The 19,117-nt window shown below is 44.6% G+C and overlaps 1 protein-coding gene across 2 annotated transcripts in view; it reads left to right on the top strand.

Annotated features, from left to right (window-relative positions):
* Positions 1-13,997, top strand: part of LOC112219381 (PHD finger protein 24) — a 33,808-nt gene extending 19,811 nt beyond the window's left edge. The window contains exons 4-9 of one of the 2 annotated variants that reach the window (XM_024380574.2): positions 3,466-3,544; positions 6,009-6,211; positions 10,931-11,097; positions 12,522-12,554; positions 13,465-13,545; positions 13,634-13,997. In XM_024380574.2, the coding sequence (XP_024236342.2) occupies positions 3,466-3,544; positions 6,009-6,211; positions 10,931-11,097; positions 12,522-12,554; positions 13,465-13,545; positions 13,634-13,730 (660 nt within the window). In that variant the 3' untranslated portion in view covers positions 13,731-13,997. The remainder of the gene's footprint in view (positions 1-3,465; positions 3,545-6,008; positions 6,212-10,930; positions 11,098-12,521; positions 12,555-13,464; positions 13,546-13,633) is intronic. The other variant, XM_024380575.2, reaches the window with a different exon arrangement.
* Positions 13,998-19,117: the final 5,120 nt, after the last annotated feature.

Below are 19,117 nucleotides of genomic sequence, written 5' to 3' on the forward strand. Positions count from 1 at the left end.
TGTGCAGCAACCATGTAACACTTTTACAATATACAGAAGTGTGCTGTTTATCAAGGGGCAAAGTATTGACACTTTAAACATTTTTTTTTACTGACCATAATTTTCACTTGTCTTGACCACTTCCATGATGATGAGACGACTGGCCTATCTGGGTGATACATTTAAAAATAATAATTAAATTCTCACTGCATGATCTGAATCTAGTATTACAGGGACTCTCCGCAACTGTATTCAATGTGCGGGACAAAATTGAGGCTATGATTTAAGAAGTTGTAGCTCTTCTCTGTCTGCATTAACAAGGACAACACACAGGTCTTTCCAGCATTGTATGATTTTTTTGTGTGCAAATGAACTCAAGCTTACGGACAATGTAAAAAGTTATATAGCGAAGCACCTGAGTGAGTTGGGTATGCAATTACGCAGGTACTTTCTCGAAATAGGTGACACAAACTGGATTCGTTATCCCTTTCATGCCATGCCTCCAGTCCACTTACAGATATCTGAACAATTGCAACAAGCAGTTCTGTGAAAATTGAATTTCTGGATTGGGCTGCGTTCTGCATTGGCAAATCGTGCTGTTAAGACACTGATGCCCTTTGCAACCACGTACATACGTAAGAGTGGATTCTTGGCCCTCACTAGCATGAAAACTAAATACAGGCAGACTGTGTGGGAAATAATTTAAGACTGAGACTCTCTCTAATACAACCCAACATTACAGTTATGTCCATCCTTTCATGCACACCCTTCTCATTAACCTGTTATTCAGAATTTATGATGAACAAATATGGTTTTATATGTAAGATGGTTAAATAAAGAGCAAAATTATTATTATTTGTGCCCTGGTCCTATAAGAGCTCTTTGTCACAAACTGCCTTGTGTGAAGTGACACTCATTATTAGTTTAATACAATGATGGCAAAAAAAACATTTGAGAGTGCGCTGACCCTGGTGCTAGAGGGGGTACGCAGCTGGAGGTTGAATGTTTGAAGGGCTACGGGACTATAAAAAGTTTGGGAACCACTGCACTACTCCCATCTTTCCTGAAGCTACTGTTTATTTGATTCATTAAAGGGGCTAGTGAAAGCCCAAAGAGCACTGGACTCCATATCCTGTTTTCAAGCTCCATATTAGTGCGTAAAGCTTTAATCTAAATATATTTTGGTGGGTGACGCTACTGGAAATCAAATTGGTTTGATATTCATGTGATCCCGTAACCCTGGATGACCAAGAGATTTCACCCATCATGGCCAATTATCCAACCCAATTATTACCTTCTGTCCTCCAACTGCCTCCTCTCAACCTGCTCATCAGGGTTGAGGGCCTCCGCATCCACCACACACCTGCAGATAATTAACTTAATTTAAGTTTTAATGTGTTCGACCTGAACTGCTCCCTCTTTTTAGCGTGAACAGCATGGTAGACAGAATCAGGTAGACATATGGTGCACATTCAGACTCATCACCTTTCTGGAGTGTAGTAAAATGGCTGCTAGGCTTATATTTTCCTATTACCGTGGTTGTTAATTTCAGGACAGGTTCTAAGAAGCAATACTATAAAACCATCTAGCAGCCATTTTACGACAGCGCATGCACTTGACATACTTGATAATAATAGCTTCAGAGAAACTGCATAATAAGCACACCAAGGCTTTCTGGAACATGTATGACGCATGCTGAACTTAATGCATTCAGACACACTGCACATTAATCCATAAGGGCACACACCATATAATCTACTACAGAACACTTCAAATAATTATGATACACGCCACTATAGCGCATGCAGTGGGTCACACTTTTTGCTAGGGCTGGGCGGTATCCAGATTTTCATATCGTCATACCGTCCTTCTCTCATCCTGGAATTTATGGTATTACTGGCTTAGTACACAATGGGGCACCAAAAACAACTCACAAAATCCCATTGGGTGTCTATTACCAAATTTGCAGAAGTAATAGTGAATTTCCATGCTAGCTAAATATTCTAACGAGCGCAAACAAATATAAGTGAATTGCAAAGGTCAAAGTTTTATACATATAGGTAGGAGCTACCGAATTTAGAGCAGCATGTGTACATGCCCTGCCTGCTCTGCTCGGAGAAGAGGGGGGGAGCAGAGGCACAAGAACAGAGAGGAGAAAAAACGCAAGGAAATCATAGCAGTGGCAGCTGTACAGACTTCTCAAACACAGCAGAAAGCGAACACTATATGATGCCCCATCTCCTCATTAATTCAACCACTTACTTAGTTAACTAGCAAGTTAAACTTAGGGGAAGCGTTAACGCAAAATTATGATATTTGTTTTTCACAATGAAAAAAGATAAAACCCGTAAGGAATGGATCTAAATTTACAGAATAAATACCTGGAGTAAAATTGGAGGGTGAAGGGTCATGCTTTTTCAATTTCAGTCAAGAGGAGGGTTTTAGTTAAAAAAAAAAATCTAGTCCATGGGAGGGTCATGTAATTGTTTGATTACATTTTTAGAATGAGCTTTGTTTTAATTACTATCTTGGGTATAGGGGAGGGTCACTTGTTTTTTTTTTTCAAATTTTTATGGAGGGTTTAGGTCATATATATATATATATATATATTTTGGTCAAGGGAGGGCCATTTTCATTTCAGAGATGTCCAATTTTCTCCATGTAACCGTTATTATAGTGTTCAATCCCTAAGATATCTTGCTGCATTTTGTAAACACAAATGCTTCTTGTTTAAATTTTTGCTAGGCATCAGGACACATTTTGTGCTTCAGTTACCTACTTTTTGTGGTGTAGCCTACTTTTCTCTGGTAAAATGCAAGATTAACTTTAAGCAAAACATTAGGAAATGTAGCTGGCTACATTATTTCTATGTTAAACATTAGAAATACGATGGCCATGTGTCTAATTTACTTGTGTGGTTGCCAACCAGATAGTGTTGCGCTTCTGTTGTCATCTTCTGTTGTCATTAAGCTATTTTCTGCCGAATGTAATGTATACTAATGTATTTTCTGTGAAGGAAAACTTTAGCTGCACGCCACTGATCACTCTATTGAAGCAAAAACAGCAGCCTTTCAATAGAAAACGCAACCCCTGTCAATACACTGCTGGACTCACCTGCTTTCTCCTGTTGTGCTATTTTCAAACAAACACATGACTGGCTCAGCTGTTGCGGGGAACTTTGGTAAGTTTCATCGTGTGAAATGAAGACCGTGATCTGCTTTATTACCTATCGTATTGCACAAGTTGACTGGAGGTATTTACTTAAATAAGCTATAAATATAAAAATGTATTGAAGAAAAAAAATGTCTCAAAGGTATTGATGGTATTGAAAAAAACATCCTGAGGCCATTTCCAAATAGCTCAGTATACGGTATCCCGCCCAAGCTAACTTTGTGCTGCTTTCCAGGACCTTCTACTTGACATGACTTCAGATGCCAGTTTGTATCAGATCTCTCCCCATTTAACCGTGACCTTTCCCTCCCACAGGACAATGTGAACCTGCTTCTGACGGAAGAGGAGATGTACAGCCTAATGGAAACCTTCAAGCAGTGCAAGATCATCCCTGGTCAGTCATACTGCTGCAGCTCTAGAGAACAATACATTTCATAGCTGACAGATCTCCATAAACCGGGACAAGTATGCTTTATTTGGTACAGCACAGTTGACAGATTAATAGATCAGTACATGCAGACAGGACTGTTCTCATGTGATTATTATTATTTGACCCTGCTGGTCATTTATGAACATTTGAACATCTTGGCCATGTTCTGTTATAATCTCCACCCGGCTCAGCCAGAAGAGGACTGGCCACCCCTCGTAGCCTGGTTCCTCTCTAGGTTTCTTCCTAGGTTTTGGCCTTTCTAGGGAGTTTTTCCTAGCCACTGTGCTTCTACACCTGCATTGCTTGCTTTTTGGGGTTGTAGGCTGGGTTTCTGTACAGCACTTTGAGATGTCAGCTGATGTAAGAAGGGCTATATAAATAAATTTGATTTGATTCTCATACAGCTCTTCAAGTCTCTCTGAAACAACCCCCTGAGCGCATTGAGTTACTGAGTACAGAAAGGTGCCAAAAGCTCTCTGTTTTTGTAATGCGCACATGCCTATAACTAAAAAAATTCTCTATACAGGAATCTGTACCTGTTAATGTACAGTGGCGAGAACAAGTATTTTATACACTGCCGATTTGGCAGGTTTTCCTACTTACAAAGCTTGTAGAGGTCTGTCATTTTTAAAACCATAGATACACTTCAACTGTGAAAGATGGAATCTAAAACAAAAATCCAGAAAATCACATTGTATGATTTTTAAGTAATTAATTTGCATTTTATTGCATGACATAAGTATTTGATCACCTACCAACCAGTAAGAATTCCGGCTCTCACAGATCTGTTAGAAGCCCTCCTGTTCTCCACTCATTACCTGTATTAACTGCACCTGTTTGAACTCGTTACCTGTATAAAAGACACCTGTCCATACACTCAATCAACAGACTCACACCTCTCCACAATGTGACCTGCACAAGGCTGGGATGGGCTACAGGACAACAGGCAAGCAGCTTGGTGAGAAGGCAACAACTGTTGGCGCAATTATTAGAAAATGGAAGAAGTTCAAGATGACGGTCAATCACCCTCGGTCTGGGGCTCCATGAAAGATCTCATCTCGTGGGGCATCAATGATCATGAGGAAGGTGAGGGATCAGCCCAGAACTACTCGGCAGGACCTGGTCAATGACCTGAAGAGAGTTGGGACCACAGTCTCAAAGAAAACCATTAGTAACACACTACGCCGTCATGGAGTAAAATCCTGCAGCACACGCAAGGTCCCCCTGCTCAAGCCAGCGCATGTCCAGGCCCGTCAGAAGTTTGCAAATGACCATCTGGATGATCAGGAGGAGGAATGGGACACTTCAAATAATCATGTGATGTGGTCTGATGAGACAAAAATATAGCTTTTTGGTGTAAACTCCACTCGCCGTGTTTGGAGGAAGAAGAAGGATGAGTACAACCCCAAGAACACCATCCCAACTGTGAAGCATGGAGGTGGAAACATCATTCTTTGGGGATGCTTTTCTGCAAAGGGGACAGGACGACTGCACCGTATTGAGGAGAGGATGGATGGGGCCATGTATCGCGAGATCTTGGCCAACAACCTCCTTCCCTCAGTAAGAGTATTGAAGATGGGTCGTGGCTGGGTCTTCCAACATGACAACGACCCGAAACACACAGCCAGGGCAACTAAGGAGTGGCATCTCAAGGTGTGACCTAGCCCATCTCCAGACCTGAACCCAATAGAAAATCTTTGGAGGGAGCTGAAAGTCCGTATTGGAGAAGGTCTGTATGGAGGAGTGGGCCAAAATCCCTGCTGCAGTGTGTGCAAACCTGGTCAAGAACTACAGGAAACGTATGATCTCTGTAATTGCAAACAAAGGTTTCTGTACAGGGCGTCGTCCGGGTTAGGGAGGGCTTGGCCGGTAGGGATGTCCTTGTCTCATCGCGCACCAGCGACTCCTGTGGCGGGCCGGGCGCAGTGCGCTCTAACCAAGGTTGCCAGGTGCACGGTGTTTCCTCCGACCCATTGGTGCGGCTGGCTTCCGGGTTGGATGCGCGCAGTGCGGCTTGGTTGGGTTGTGTATCGGAGGACGCATGACGTTCAACTTTGGTGAGTTGTAGCGATGAGACAAGATAGGAGCTACTAAAACAATTGGATACCATGAAATTGGAGAGAAAAAGGTTTCTTTACCAAATATTAAGTTCTGCTTTTCTGATGTATCAAATACTTATGTCATGCAATAAAATGCAAATGAATTACTTAATCATACAATGTGATTTTCTGGATTTTTGTTTTAGATTCTGTCTCTCACAGTTGAAGTGTACCTATGATAAAAATTACAGAGCTCTACATGCTTTGTAAGTATGTGAAGGGAAATCAACAAGAGGCATTTCACCTTCGTAAAATGAATCATAAACTAATTGTATTTTGGATCACTGCTTGTGGAGATTCATTTTCTTTCATTTGCTCTTGCTGTGTAGAGTCGTGCCTGGTGTCAGATGAGCTGCTGCAGTACCGCCACTTTGTGTCCAAGCAACTGTTTGAGAAGGACCTGTCTGATGAGCAGGAAGAGGAGGTACTGGCTCAGTTCGCTGCCCTGGACTCAGAGAAGAGGGGCCAGATTGAGTGGTCTGACTTCCTATACCATGAGTCCCTGGGAGTGCTCAGGAAGTTCCGCACAGAGGTACCAAAACCCATCAAACACACACACTTACATACTCCGGATTCCCTTGTTCCAGTGTTAATTTCGTCAACAGAAATAGTGACTCAAACACCTATTTTTCAGTGGCAATTGACGAGACCATAACTGTCTAAATAGACCCAGATACTATAACTAAACAAACATTATTTTAATTTCAGATGTCAAAAACGAGACGAGACAAAATCATATCTAACTACTAAGTGGACTGGAAAATTGTTTTTGGAGAGATTGAGAGCTTTTCAGTGATAAGCGCAATAAATATTAGAAGCGCAGTGCAGTTCTGTTCAGTAATGGGATGTACATGCCACAGCTGGCACACAGCCTGCATCAGCTGGTGAGCTGCAGGGGAGAAAGTGATGTGTGGCGAAATACAGGCTCTGGCTCTGCTCCAGGGAGTGTGGGCATACAGGCTCCGCTCCGGCTCCGCTCCAGGGAGTGTGGGCAGACAGGCTCCGCTCCAGGGAGTGTGGACAGACAGGCTCCGCTCCGGCTCTGCTCCAGGGAGTGTGGGTATCCACAGGCTCCGCTCCAGGGAGTGTGGACAGACAGGCTCCGCTCCGGCTCCGCTACAGGGAGTGTGGGCAGACAGGCTCCGCTCCCGGCTCCGCTCCAGGGAGTGTGGGCAGACAGGCTCCGCTCCAGGGAGTGTGGACAGACAGGCTCCGCTCCGGCTCTGCTCCAGGGAGTGTGGGCAGACAGGCTCCGCTCCAGGGAGTGTGGGCAGAAAGGCTCCGGCTCCAGGGAGTGTGGGCAGACAGGCTCCGCTCCAGGGAGTGTGGGCAGACAGGCTCCGCTCCAGGGAGTGTGGGCAGACAGGCTCCGCTCCGGCTCCGCTCCAGGGAGTGTGGGCAGAAAGGCTCTGCTCCAGGGAGTGTGGGTATACAGGCTCCGCTCCAGGGAGTGTGGACAGACAGGCTCCGCTCCGGCTCCGCTCCAGGGAGTGTGGGCATACAGGCTCCGCTCCGGCTCTGCTACAGGGAGTGTGGGCATACAGGCTCCGCTCCGGCTCTGCTACAGGGAGTGTGGGCAGACAGGCTCCGCTCCAGGGAGTGTGGGCATACAGGCTCCGCTCCGGCTCCGCTCCAGGGAGTGTGGGCAGACAGGCTCCGCTCCAGGGAGTGTGGACAGACAGGCTCCGCTCCGGCTCTGCTCCAGGGAGTGTGGGCAGACAGGCTCTGCTCCAGGGAGTGTGGGCAGACAGGCTCTGCTCCAGGGAGTGTGGGCAGACAGGGCTCGGCTCTGCTCCAGCTCCGCTCCAGGGAGTGTGGGCAGAACAGGCAGGCTCCGCTCCAGGGAGTGTGGACAGACAGGCTCCGCTCCGGCTCTGCTCCAGGGAGTGTGGGCAGACGGCTCTGCTCCAGGGAGTGTGGGCAGACAGGCTCCACTCCAGGGAGTGTGGACAGACAGGCTCCGCTCCGGCTCTGCTCCAGGGAGTGTGGGCAGACAGGCTCCGGCTTCGCTCCAGGGAGTGTGGGCAGACAGGCTCCACTCCAGGGAGGGTGGGCAGACAAGCTCCGCTCCGGCTCTGCTCCAGTGTGGGGAGTGTGGGCAGACAGGCTCCGGCTCCGCTCCAGGGAGTGTGGGCAGAAAGGCTCCGCTCCAGGGAGTGTGGGCAGAAAGGCTCCGCTCCAGGGAGTGTGGGCAGACAGGCTCCGCTCCAGGGAGTGTGGGCAGACAGGCTCCGCTCCAGGGAGTGTGGGCAGACAGGCTCCGCTCCAGGGAGTGTGGGCAGACAGGCTCTGCTCCAGGGAGTGTGGGCAGAAAGGCTCCGCTCCAGGGAGTGTGGGCAGAAAGGCTCCGCTCCAGGGAGTGTGGGCAGACAGGCTCCGCTCCAGGGAGTGTGGGCAGACAGGCTCCACTCCAGCTCCACCGCCCTCTCTTGCTTCCTTGTAGCTAACCAGTCACCACCAGCCTTCTAGTTAGCTACCCTTTGCCTGGTTAAGAAACACAAGCTGCTTTACGAAATTAAAAACAATAAAAGCATTCAGTTTAATAGCAAAACAACAGTCTCGCTATGCCTTTATCTCCCTTGAGTGTAGAAAAGTAGAATGTCTTTGAAGTTGCAGTCTCCCTCAACCTTCCCACATTCCCCACTGCATTTCATTTACATTCATAGAGCATATAGCAGGCCATTCTAAACTAGGCTACTTGTGGACCGGACCCGTTAACCATTTTAGGCTACACCTTGTTCAGTTATGTTACCTCATTAGCTAGCGATAGCTAACATAGGGCGTGTTCAGCGGGACGGAACATTTTGGAACATTCAGATATAGAAATATGATCTGTAAAACAAACATGTTTCGCTGACGTGTTGCATAAGGAACAACGTCGTTTCTATTCATGGAATTTCTACCTGCAACATTCAACAACGTTTTGCAACTGGTAACATTACCAAAATATTTGGTGGCACAGAGGAAAAGGCATAGCAAACAATTTATTGACCAATTTCCTTTTTCCACTACACTGACTTGGTAAATATTGTTATTTTGAGTTAATGTGGACCCAGTGACTCAGACTTCAGCAATTGGACCAGGACTTGAGCACTGGGACTTAGACTTCAGCCATAGGGACTTATGACTCGACCATTGGTGAATCGGACTTTGTCTGGGACTCGAGTACAGGGGACTTGGGACTCCCAATTTGGAAATGCGGTTAAGTGACTCAACTACATCACTGGGCGAAACCCCAATTGTGGCCGATTCATCTGTGGAACATTGACAACAATGGCAATGACGCGAGGTGCAACCCACACTACTTTGCCAATACTTTGCTGCACCATCTGGTGATTGTGCTTCTCTCTGTCTCTCTCTGTTTTTTTAAATGTAATGAGTAATATCTATGAAGGCTGAATTAGGAATTTACATGGCCAGCTAATTCTTATATAAACTCAGCAAAAAAACAAACTTCCTCTCACAGTCAACTGCATTTATTTTCAGCAAACTTAACATTGTGTTATTGACTATACGCTTGTTTATTCCATGTGTAACTCTGTGTTGTTTCTGTTGCACTGCTTTGCTTTATCTTGGCCAGGTCACAGTTGTAAATGATAACTTGTTCTCAACTAGCTTACCTGGTTAAATACAGGTGAAATAAAATAAAAAAATGTGTAAATCTATATATGAACATAACAAGATTCAACAACCGAGACAAACTGAACAAGTTCCACAGACATGTGGAACAGAAATGGAATAATGTGTCCCTGAACAAAGGCGGGGTCAAATTCACAAGTTACAGTCAGTATCTGGTGTGGCCACCAGCTGCATTAAGTACTGCAGTGCATCTCCTCCTCATGAACTGCACCAGATTTGCCAGTTCTTGCTGTGAGATGTTACCCCACTCATCCACCAAGGCACCTGCAAGTTCCCGGACATTTCTGGGGGGAATGGCCCTAGCCCTCACCCTCCGATCCAATAGGTCCCAGACGTGCTCAATGGGATTGAGATCCGGGCACTTCGCTGGCCATGGCAGAACACTGACATTCCTGTCTTGCAGGACATCACGCACAGAACAAGCAGTATGGCTGGTGGCATTGTCATGCTGGAGGGTCATGTCAGGATGAGCCTGCAGGAAGGGTACCACATGAGGGAGGAGGATGTCTTCCCTGTAACGCGCAGCATTGAGATTGCCTGCAATGACAACAAGCTCAGTCCGATGATGCTGTGACACACTGCCCCAGACCATGACGATCCCGCGCCGGAGTACAGGTCTCAGTGTAATGCTCATTCCTTCTACAATAAATGCGAATTTGACCATCACCCCTGGTGAGACAAAACTGCGACTTGTCAGTGAAGAGCACTTTTTGCCAGTCCTGTCTGGTCCAGCGATGGTTGGTTTGTGCCCATAGGTGACGTTGTTGCCGGTGATGTCTCGTAAGGCCTACAAGCCCTCAGCACTGATGGAGGGATTGTGAGTTCCTGGTGTAACTCGGGCAGTTGTTGCCATCCTGTGCCTGTCCTGCAAGTGTGATGTTCGGATGTACCGATCCTGTGCAGGTGTTGTTACACGTGGTCTGCCACTGCGAAGACGATCAGCTGTCCGTCCTGTCTCCCTGTAGCACTGTCTTAGGCATCTCACAGTACGGACATTGCAATTTATTACCCTGGCCACATCTGCAGTCCTCATGCCCCCTTGCAGAATGCGTAAGGCACCTCCACGCAGATGAGCATGGACCCTGGGCATCTTTCTTTTGGTGTTTTTCAGAGTCGGTAGAAAGGCCTCTTCAGTGTCCAAAGTTTTCATAACTGTGATATTAATTACCTATAGTCCGTAAGCTGTTAGAGTCTTAACGACCGTTCCACAGGTGCATGTTCTTTAATTGTTTATGATTCATTGAACAAGCATGGGAAACAGTGTTTAAACCCTTTACAATGAAGATCTGTGAAGTTATTTCGATTTTTATGAATTATCTTTTGAAGAGAGGGTCCTGAAAAAAGGACGTTTCTTTTTTTGCTGAGTTTATGTTTGTCATATTTCTGCTGTTGGGAAGAATAGGATGTTATGCATTAAAATATGTTGGTAGGACAAGGCTATGTATGTTTGTGCACATGGTCACTGATTATGTTAACTATAGGTTAATGAGGCAATAAAAATGTGATTACAATGAAAGGGCATTTATTTGACTAAAATGGCCCACTGTTTTCATGAGACTGGACTAAATAAAAAAAAAGAGAGCCAAAAAAATTAACACTGCCTTGTTCCCAGAACTCGTTGGTGCGTCTGTTGAGCGCTAAGGAGAGAGACCACGTGCGGTCAGTGTTCGTGGGTTTGGACCTGGATAAAGATGGTGTGGTCACGGGAGCAGAGACCCGCTGGGCCCAGCAGTCCTGGTTTCAGAAGTTCAGCAAGGAGTCCCAGTCCTGCAACGTGAGGTGAGCATAACGCTGGTGAGACTGAGCTCATGGAGATGAGGTTGTATAGTTCATTCAATGTCTGTCACAGACTCGCAGTCAGGCGCTCCTACTCAATGTGACCCATCTCTCCTCTTCTATCCGCCTCATACTCTACAACAGGGAACATCAACTAAATTCAGCTGCGGGATGATATTTTCATAATTACAAATATTTTGTAGACTGCATATTGACTGCAAGAAGCCCAAACGGATATAATTTTGTACTAAAACATAATACTTTAAAACCTTGCTTAAATTTGTATACAATCAAATACAGTATCTCTATTATGCGTGGGAATACTTGGCAACAGATTTCCGAAGCTCCCTTGGAGCTGATTTTACTGGTGTTTTCAGTCTTTTATGTCCAACAATAAAAAATAAAAATCTATGAAAATCGCAGGCCGCCAGTTGGGAAAACCCTGCTCTACAAACGAAGAACTAATATTCGTTTTTTTCATGGTGTGAGATGCTGCAAATTGACTGTGCCTGTGAGAGCTGTGAACTAAAGCTGACTGCTGGGGTTTCATCTGAATTTTCTCACATTGCTGTAGATGCCTCAACTTTTAATCATATTTCAGTGCCAACAGCACAGTCTGCATTGCTGACAAATGCCCATCCTGTCTTTGAAGAACACTCAGTGGGGTCCATTTTGTTGTTGCTGACTGTGGTTGCCATTTCACTTTGCAAGAATGTTCGAGCCACAATAAACTCCACCGGTTCAGTTTTGGTTAGATGCAACAGCTTGTCAGTTGCTATTGACTGGTGTAACAGAGGTACAGGTGCTTGTTGTGATGTTACCCTTGTGCTGCTGGTGATAGGCCCTGGCTCTTCTCCATCTCAGTGGTCGGGCCTGCCGCAGGCTCATCAGTGAGCTTTGGATCGCTCTCGACATGGTCCTCTTTTAAAAAATGTTTTTGTGCTCTTGGCAGTGCCCAGCTATTTTTGGATGTCCATGCTGATAAACGCTTAGCCAACCACCTATAATTATTCAGCTTGTCGCTACCAAAACGTAACAAAGCTAGTATCTACTAGCTAGGTTATTATTAGCTGTCTGCAAAAATGAACAACTTTTTTCCCCCCCCTGTGAGGAAAGAAACCCCACCCTGGGATCTGATGAGCTTCCTTAACAAGGTAATGGTGGTACCTTATGACATAACCAGGCCTGGCTTTGCTACCTCGTAGAGCTGGCCCTGTTCAGGGCTACTCTGAGCTGTATGAAATAATTTACCTAAGCTAGCTTTATTTCTATAACTCACCTTTCTTCATCTCAGTGTTGGTCTCACTGTGATCTAGACCTTCTCTCTGATACCAATGAATTCACAATAAGTGTGTGCATGCATGCACTACCCTGTGTTACCCTCCTTCATTGTTATATGTCATGTAATGCCATTCCATCCTTCACAGACTCTTTGGATTGTGTTCTCCTGTGAATTGTGGGTAAGTGACACAGCACGGCATGGGTTATACGTATCTTTCTTCTCTTCGGCACATCCAAGCCCTCAAACCACAAGTAATCTCACACAACCTATTCCCTTTTGACATTCCACCCATCATTTCACTCCCCCACCCACCAAGGCCAGGATAAAGTTCACCTGAGGAATAATGAAATCACAGATCAAACAATACAGGTGGTAGTTACAAAGTTGAAAGAACAATTGAGATGTCTACCCTATACTCCAAGAGTCCTTCCTAATGATGATTCCCTGTTGGTTAGATAAGATCGATTCAGTCCTCTCATTAGAAAGATCAAAAGATAGGCTTTTGTTTTTCTGTGAGAAGCTCTAGTAGGCTTCACTCGTCAGCTTTGAGGACACAGTTGTTGACGTGAGAGGGTCTACGCCCAGAAGTGAGAATGCATTCTAATTCACCTCTTAGGTCAGAAGCTGCTGTTTTTTTTTTTTTCCTTTTTAATTTTTTTTTTTTTTTACAGCTTTTGCATAGAGCTTACTTATAGTATATGATAGACATCATTTTAAGCCAGAGAATGTATAATGTAAACATAATATTAAGCCAGAGAGTGCGAGAAGATTGAGGATGTAACCAAGTGTTCAAGTATTAAGCTTTCATAGAGGTTCACAAAGCAGACCTTGAACCTTTCTCCATCTAATAATTCATGAGTTTGGCTGTGGCCTGGAAGAGAGCCGTTTGGTCTCAGTAACCCACTGAGACATTTTCAGTGGGAATGTGGTTTCGCACTATATTTGCACCTGACCTCTTCACAGCTGAAACAAAATACTTTTTGAAAGAAAAGGGTGTCTTGTCCTTGGCGGACATGTTGGAAACTCAATGCCACCAATTGTAGTGTATAGTGATACAATATTTCTGTCGTGTGTGTTTCCTGAGGCAGTATTAGCCACGTTGGCCCCATATCTGAGAGCAGCCCAGCCAGCTCCAGCAGTGAGAGAAGCAGTCAGAAAGATGACAACAGGTATGTACTAAATATAATTGTGTGTTTGCAGTAAGCAAGCCTCAGTTTAGAGGAGTTGGCTCCCTAACCTCTCTGTTCCCATCACCAGACCAGTGAGCTGGGAAGACTTCCTGAGGGAGAGTGCCATCTACATCCTGGCTGCACGGCCCAACAGCTTGGCCATGCACATCCGCCTACCACTATAGCCCACGAGACCTCACCCTGCCTGGGAGAGCATATACCATGGCACTATAGGGGACAAACCTGAGCAAATAGAGGAATACTGCACCACTAAGAGACTGGACAGAACAAGCCATCAACAGATCTCCTGCTTCACACCACCGATCAACGACCCACTGACACCACCGATCAACGACCCACTGACACCACCGATCAACGACCTACTGACACCACCGATCAACGACCCACTGACACCACCGATCAACGACCCACTGACACCACCGATCAACGACCCACTGAAAACAACATTCAATGACCTACAAGTACTTACCGACAGTAAAATGACAACACAAGCTGACAACCCACTTGTTATAGACACTCATGAAACACTAAGGATAAAAAGGCAATGGCCCATTTTCACACACAAGCCAACAATTCAGTGGTGCTTTGAAGGCTCAGGGGTATCCCGGGAGGCTCACTTTCCCCTAAATCAGTGCTTCCCAACTCCCGGTTCTTGATTTCTCCCAACGGCACACATTTTTTGTTGTTGCCCCGGACAAATTAAATCAGATGTTTTTGTCAAGGGCTTCATGATTAGTTGACAAGTCAAATCAGGTGTGTTTGTCTGGGGCCACAACACAAATATGTACCTTTTGGTGTACTTGAGGACCGGAGTTGGGGAAACTAAATGATTACTTTATACATTCCATTTGTCATGTTACAGTCTAAGACACCTTTTGTGTGATCAAGTTTGAATTGGATAAGAATTACATTGATAGCATACGACTATCACATAACCTGCTATTGGTTCAAGCATCTTATTTGGATCATCTTCTGTATTGTATCATAATTGTTGAAAGTAAAATAGTATCTCTGTCATTGAGGGAGATTTTGAAGCCCCTTCAAATCTTGGTTGATGAACGGATAGACTTCTGTGTTAAGACTGACAGTGCAACTGCTTCCTGATCAGCACATTTACCAAACAGGAATGAAAGCTATGTGCATACATCATATTATATATCGAGACATATGCCATATAAGTATAATGACATATATTATTATGCATTTAAAACACTGTATTTATTCTACCCTCCATTTTTCCACTCACTTGTTTAAGATCCATTTGTTATCTTTAAGCGAAGACTATGATGAAGGTTGGGAATTTGTTGTTGTATTGGACACTAATCCAGTAACTGGGCCTGTTCATTCACCTATAAGTAGATTTGCTCCTGTACTGTAGTAGCCTTCTACAACCACTGCACATGACAAAGTGGAATACTCTGCTGCTGCCATTCTAGTATTTGATTTGAACACTGAAATTTAGAATTGCAACACAGCTTTTGAGGGTTATTTCTTGGAATTGAAATCATGCATTTAAAAGGGATCTCCGTAGGATGAGTGAGGTTGGAGCCCACACATGATACTTGCAGTAGCATTGCTTCAGACTCGACTTGTACATTAACGGTGAAATGTATTGGCTTTATGGAGCGGCATTACAGTTTGGGTTAGTTAGGGGAACATGTTGATACAGGTGCTACAGTATATCATGTTTATGCTCATGTAATGAAGGTCTAATGTCTGGTACTTGAATGCTAAGATGGTAAAGGCTGGGGAATATGTGACAGTGCTGAAATAAATGCATGGCATTAACCCTCTTAATGGGCTCTATGTATTACGTGTTTCTTTGCTAAGTGTCCAATGCTCAGGGAACAAACGTTAGTGTCTTTACTAGATTCCATTTGCTCTATCAAGATAAATGTAAATGTGAAAAACTGTAAATAAATGCCAAGAGTACTATATAGGTAGTGACTAACCATTGTGTCCTAAGCAGCTCACTGGAGTATTGTTGAGTGGAGTGGCTCATTGAAACCCCTCAGGTGTTCATGTGGCGCCAGTAAGCGTGAAAGGCACAGAGTGATCCACATTATTCCTGGCTGGGAGGTTTTCTAAGAAGCCCTACCTTGCGGTGGTGGGATTAAAATGGTTACTGCGAGTGGCTACTGCCACCAACGCCACTGAACACTATCCCCGGGAGTTTGTCAAGACTGCAAGACTGTTCTTCTGAAAAATAAAGATTGGATCCATCTCTAAATGGAGTTTTAAGCTTGGGTATATTTTCTTAGATGAGCGTTTATAACGCTTTCATAACAGATTAAGTGATGATATTCTGTTTATTGGCCGCTCCGAAGAAACTCAACTAATCTATGTGAGAATGTTGTTCATTGACTGCAGCTCACCATAGTGCCCTCCAAGCTCATCACTAAATGAAGGACCCTGGGATTAAATGGCTCCCTCTGCAACTGGATCCTGGACTTCCAGGCGGGCCGCCCCCAAGTGGTAAGGGTAGGCAACAACACAAACACCACGCTGACCCTCAACACTGGGGCCCCTCAGGGGTGCATGCTTAGTCCCTTCTTGTACCCCCTGTTCACCAATGACTCCATAACTCCAACAACACCGTTAAGTTTGGCGACACAACACAACGGCAGTAGGCCTGACCACCGATGACAATGAGACCTACAGGGAGAGGGTCAGAGACCCATCAATATCGACAGGGCTGTAGTGGAGCAGGTTGAGAGATTCAAGTTCATCTGTGGCCATATCACTAAGGAATAATCATGCTCCATACAGACCAACACAGTCGTGAAGAGGGCTTGACAATGCCTCTTCCCCCTCAGCATGGGCCCTCAGATCCTCAAAACGTTGTAAAGCTGCACCATTGAGAGCATCTTGACTGACTACATTACCGCTTGGTATGGCAACTTGCATCACTGTGGCCGAGCTCGCTGCCATCCAGGACAGGACCTCTATACCAAGCGGTGTCAGAGCAAGGCCATAATAATTGTGAGACTCCAGCCACCCAATTCATACTGTTCTCTCTGCTACCACACGGCAAGCAGTACCGATGTACCAAGTCTGGAACCAACAGGACCCTGAACAGCTTCTACCCCCAAGCCATAAGACTGCTAAATAGTTAGCCCGGGGAACTATTTTGCACAAACTCTTTTTACTCATCACGCTGCTGTTATTGTTTATCTATCCTGTTGGTTAGTCACTTTATCCCTACCTATATGTACATACAGTTGAAGTCAGAAGTTTACATACACTTAGGTTGGAATTATTAAAACCCATTTTCAACCACTCCACAAATTTCTTGTTAACAAACTATAGTTTTGGCAAGTTTTTGCACTTTGTACATAACACAATGAATTTTTCCAACAACTGTTTACAGACAGATTATTTGACTTATAATTCACTGTATCATAATTCAAGTGGGTCAGAGCTTTACATACACTAAGATGACTCTGCCTTTAAACAGCTTGGAAAATTCCATAAAATGATGTCATGGCTTTAGAAGCTTCTGATAGGCTAATTGACATCATTTGAGTCAATTGGAGGTGTACTTATGGATGTATTCCAAGGCCTACCTTAAAACTCAGTGCCTCTTTGCATGACATCATGGGAAAATCAAAAGAGATCAGCCAAGACCTCAGAAAAAAATTGTAGACCTCCACAAGTCTGGTTCATCCTTGGGAGCAATTTCCAAACGCATGAAGGTACCACGTTCATCTGTACAAACAATAGCATGCAAGTATAAACACCATGGGACCACGCAGCCGTCATACCGCTCAGGAAGGAGACGCGTTCTGTCTCCTAGATATGAACGTACTTGGGTGTGAAAAGTGCAAATCAATCCCAGAACTACAGCAAAGGACCTTGTGAAGATGCTGGAGGAAACAGGTACAAAAGTATCTATATCCACAGTAAAACGAGTCCTATATCGACATAACCTGAAAGGCAGCTCAGCAATTAAGAAGCCACTGCTCCAAAACCACCATAAAAAAGCCAGACTACGGTTTGCAACTGCACATGGGAACAAAGATCGTACTTTTTGGAGAAATGTCCTCTGGTCTGATGAAACAAAAAATCTAACTGTTTGGCCATAATGACCATTGTTATGTTTGGAGAAAAAAGGGAGAGGATTGCAAGCCGAAGAACACCATCCCAACCGTGAAGCACGGGGGGCATCATGTTGTGGGTGTGCTTTGCTGCAGGAGGGACTGGTGCACTTCACAAAATAGATGGGACTGGTGCACTTCACAAAATAGATGGCTTCATGAGGCAGGAAGACATCTGAAGACATCAGTCAGGAAGTTAAAGCTTGGTCGCAAATGGGTCTTCTAAATGGACAATGACCCCAAGCGTACTTCCAAAGTTGTGGCAAAATGGCTTAAGGACAACAAAGTCAAGGTATTGGAGTGGCCATCACAAAGCCCTGACCTCAATCCTATGGAAAATTTGTGGGCAGAACTGAAAAAGCGTGTGCGAGCAAGGAGGCCTTGAAACCTGACTCAGTTACACCATCTCTGTCAGGAGGAATGGGCCAAAATTAACCAAACTTCTTGTGGGAAGCTTGTGGAAGGCTACCCAAAATGTTTAACTGGGTCAAACAATTTAAAGGCAATGCTACCAAATACTAATTGAGTGTATGTAAACTTCTGACCCACTGGGAATGTGATGAAAGAAATAAAAGCTGAAATAGAGTGATTTATCTACTATTATTCTGACATTTCACATTCTTAAAATAAGGCGGTGATCCTGACTGACCTAATACAGGGAATTTTTACTAGGATTAAATGTCAGGAATTGTGAAAAACTGAGTTTAAATGTATTTGGCTAAGGTGTATGTAAATTTCAGACTTCAACTGTATCTACCTTAATTACCTCATACCTCTGCACATCGACTTGGTACTGGTACCCTGTGCATATAGCCACGTTATTGTTACTCATTATGCATTCCTCATGTTATTATTTTTCTATTATTTCTAAAAACAACAACAATATCTTGGCATTGTTGGGAAAGGCTGGTAAGTAAGCATTTCCACAATTTTTTACAAAGTGTGACAAATACAATTTCATTTGAAGTTGAATTTGATTTAGCCTTTGTCTCAAAAATAACTCACAGCACTGCTATTCTTTACAATAGCAATGATCCACTCAGTGACAGCAGGGCCAGGGCCCATTCAAGCGAGAGTGTGTCTATGCAGAGTCTCTTGTGTGACTGAATGAAGGTCAGTGTAAATCAATGTGAAGTGTAACAAACGTCCCACTGAGCTCAGAGGAAGGACTGCTGACTGGCCTGGCCTCTAGGGGCATGCTGTGCCGTGTGATTGACAGACAGGGCACCACAGGGATGCTGGACCATCAACACCATCCTGCTCCCAGCTAGAAAGTAAAGCTCATTATTTGACTAAAAGGCATTCGGGTGAAAGAAGATTGAATTCTAAACACGGGGCCATGTTACTATAATATAATGATTATGTTTTTAGATAGCTTGGTAATAATTAGCCTCCTACTGTCTGTGGGCATCACAACCCAGCATCCCTTTGAACAGCACTTTGATCCGAGACCT

The sequence above is a fragment of the Oncorhynchus tshawytscha genome, linkage group LG20 (assembly GCF_018296145.1).
Source record: "Oncorhynchus tshawytscha isolate Ot180627B linkage group LG20, Otsh_v2.0, whole genome shotgun sequence".
Taxonomy (NCBI): Eukaryota; Metazoa; Chordata; class Actinopteri; order Salmoniformes; family Salmonidae; genus Oncorhynchus; species Oncorhynchus tshawytscha.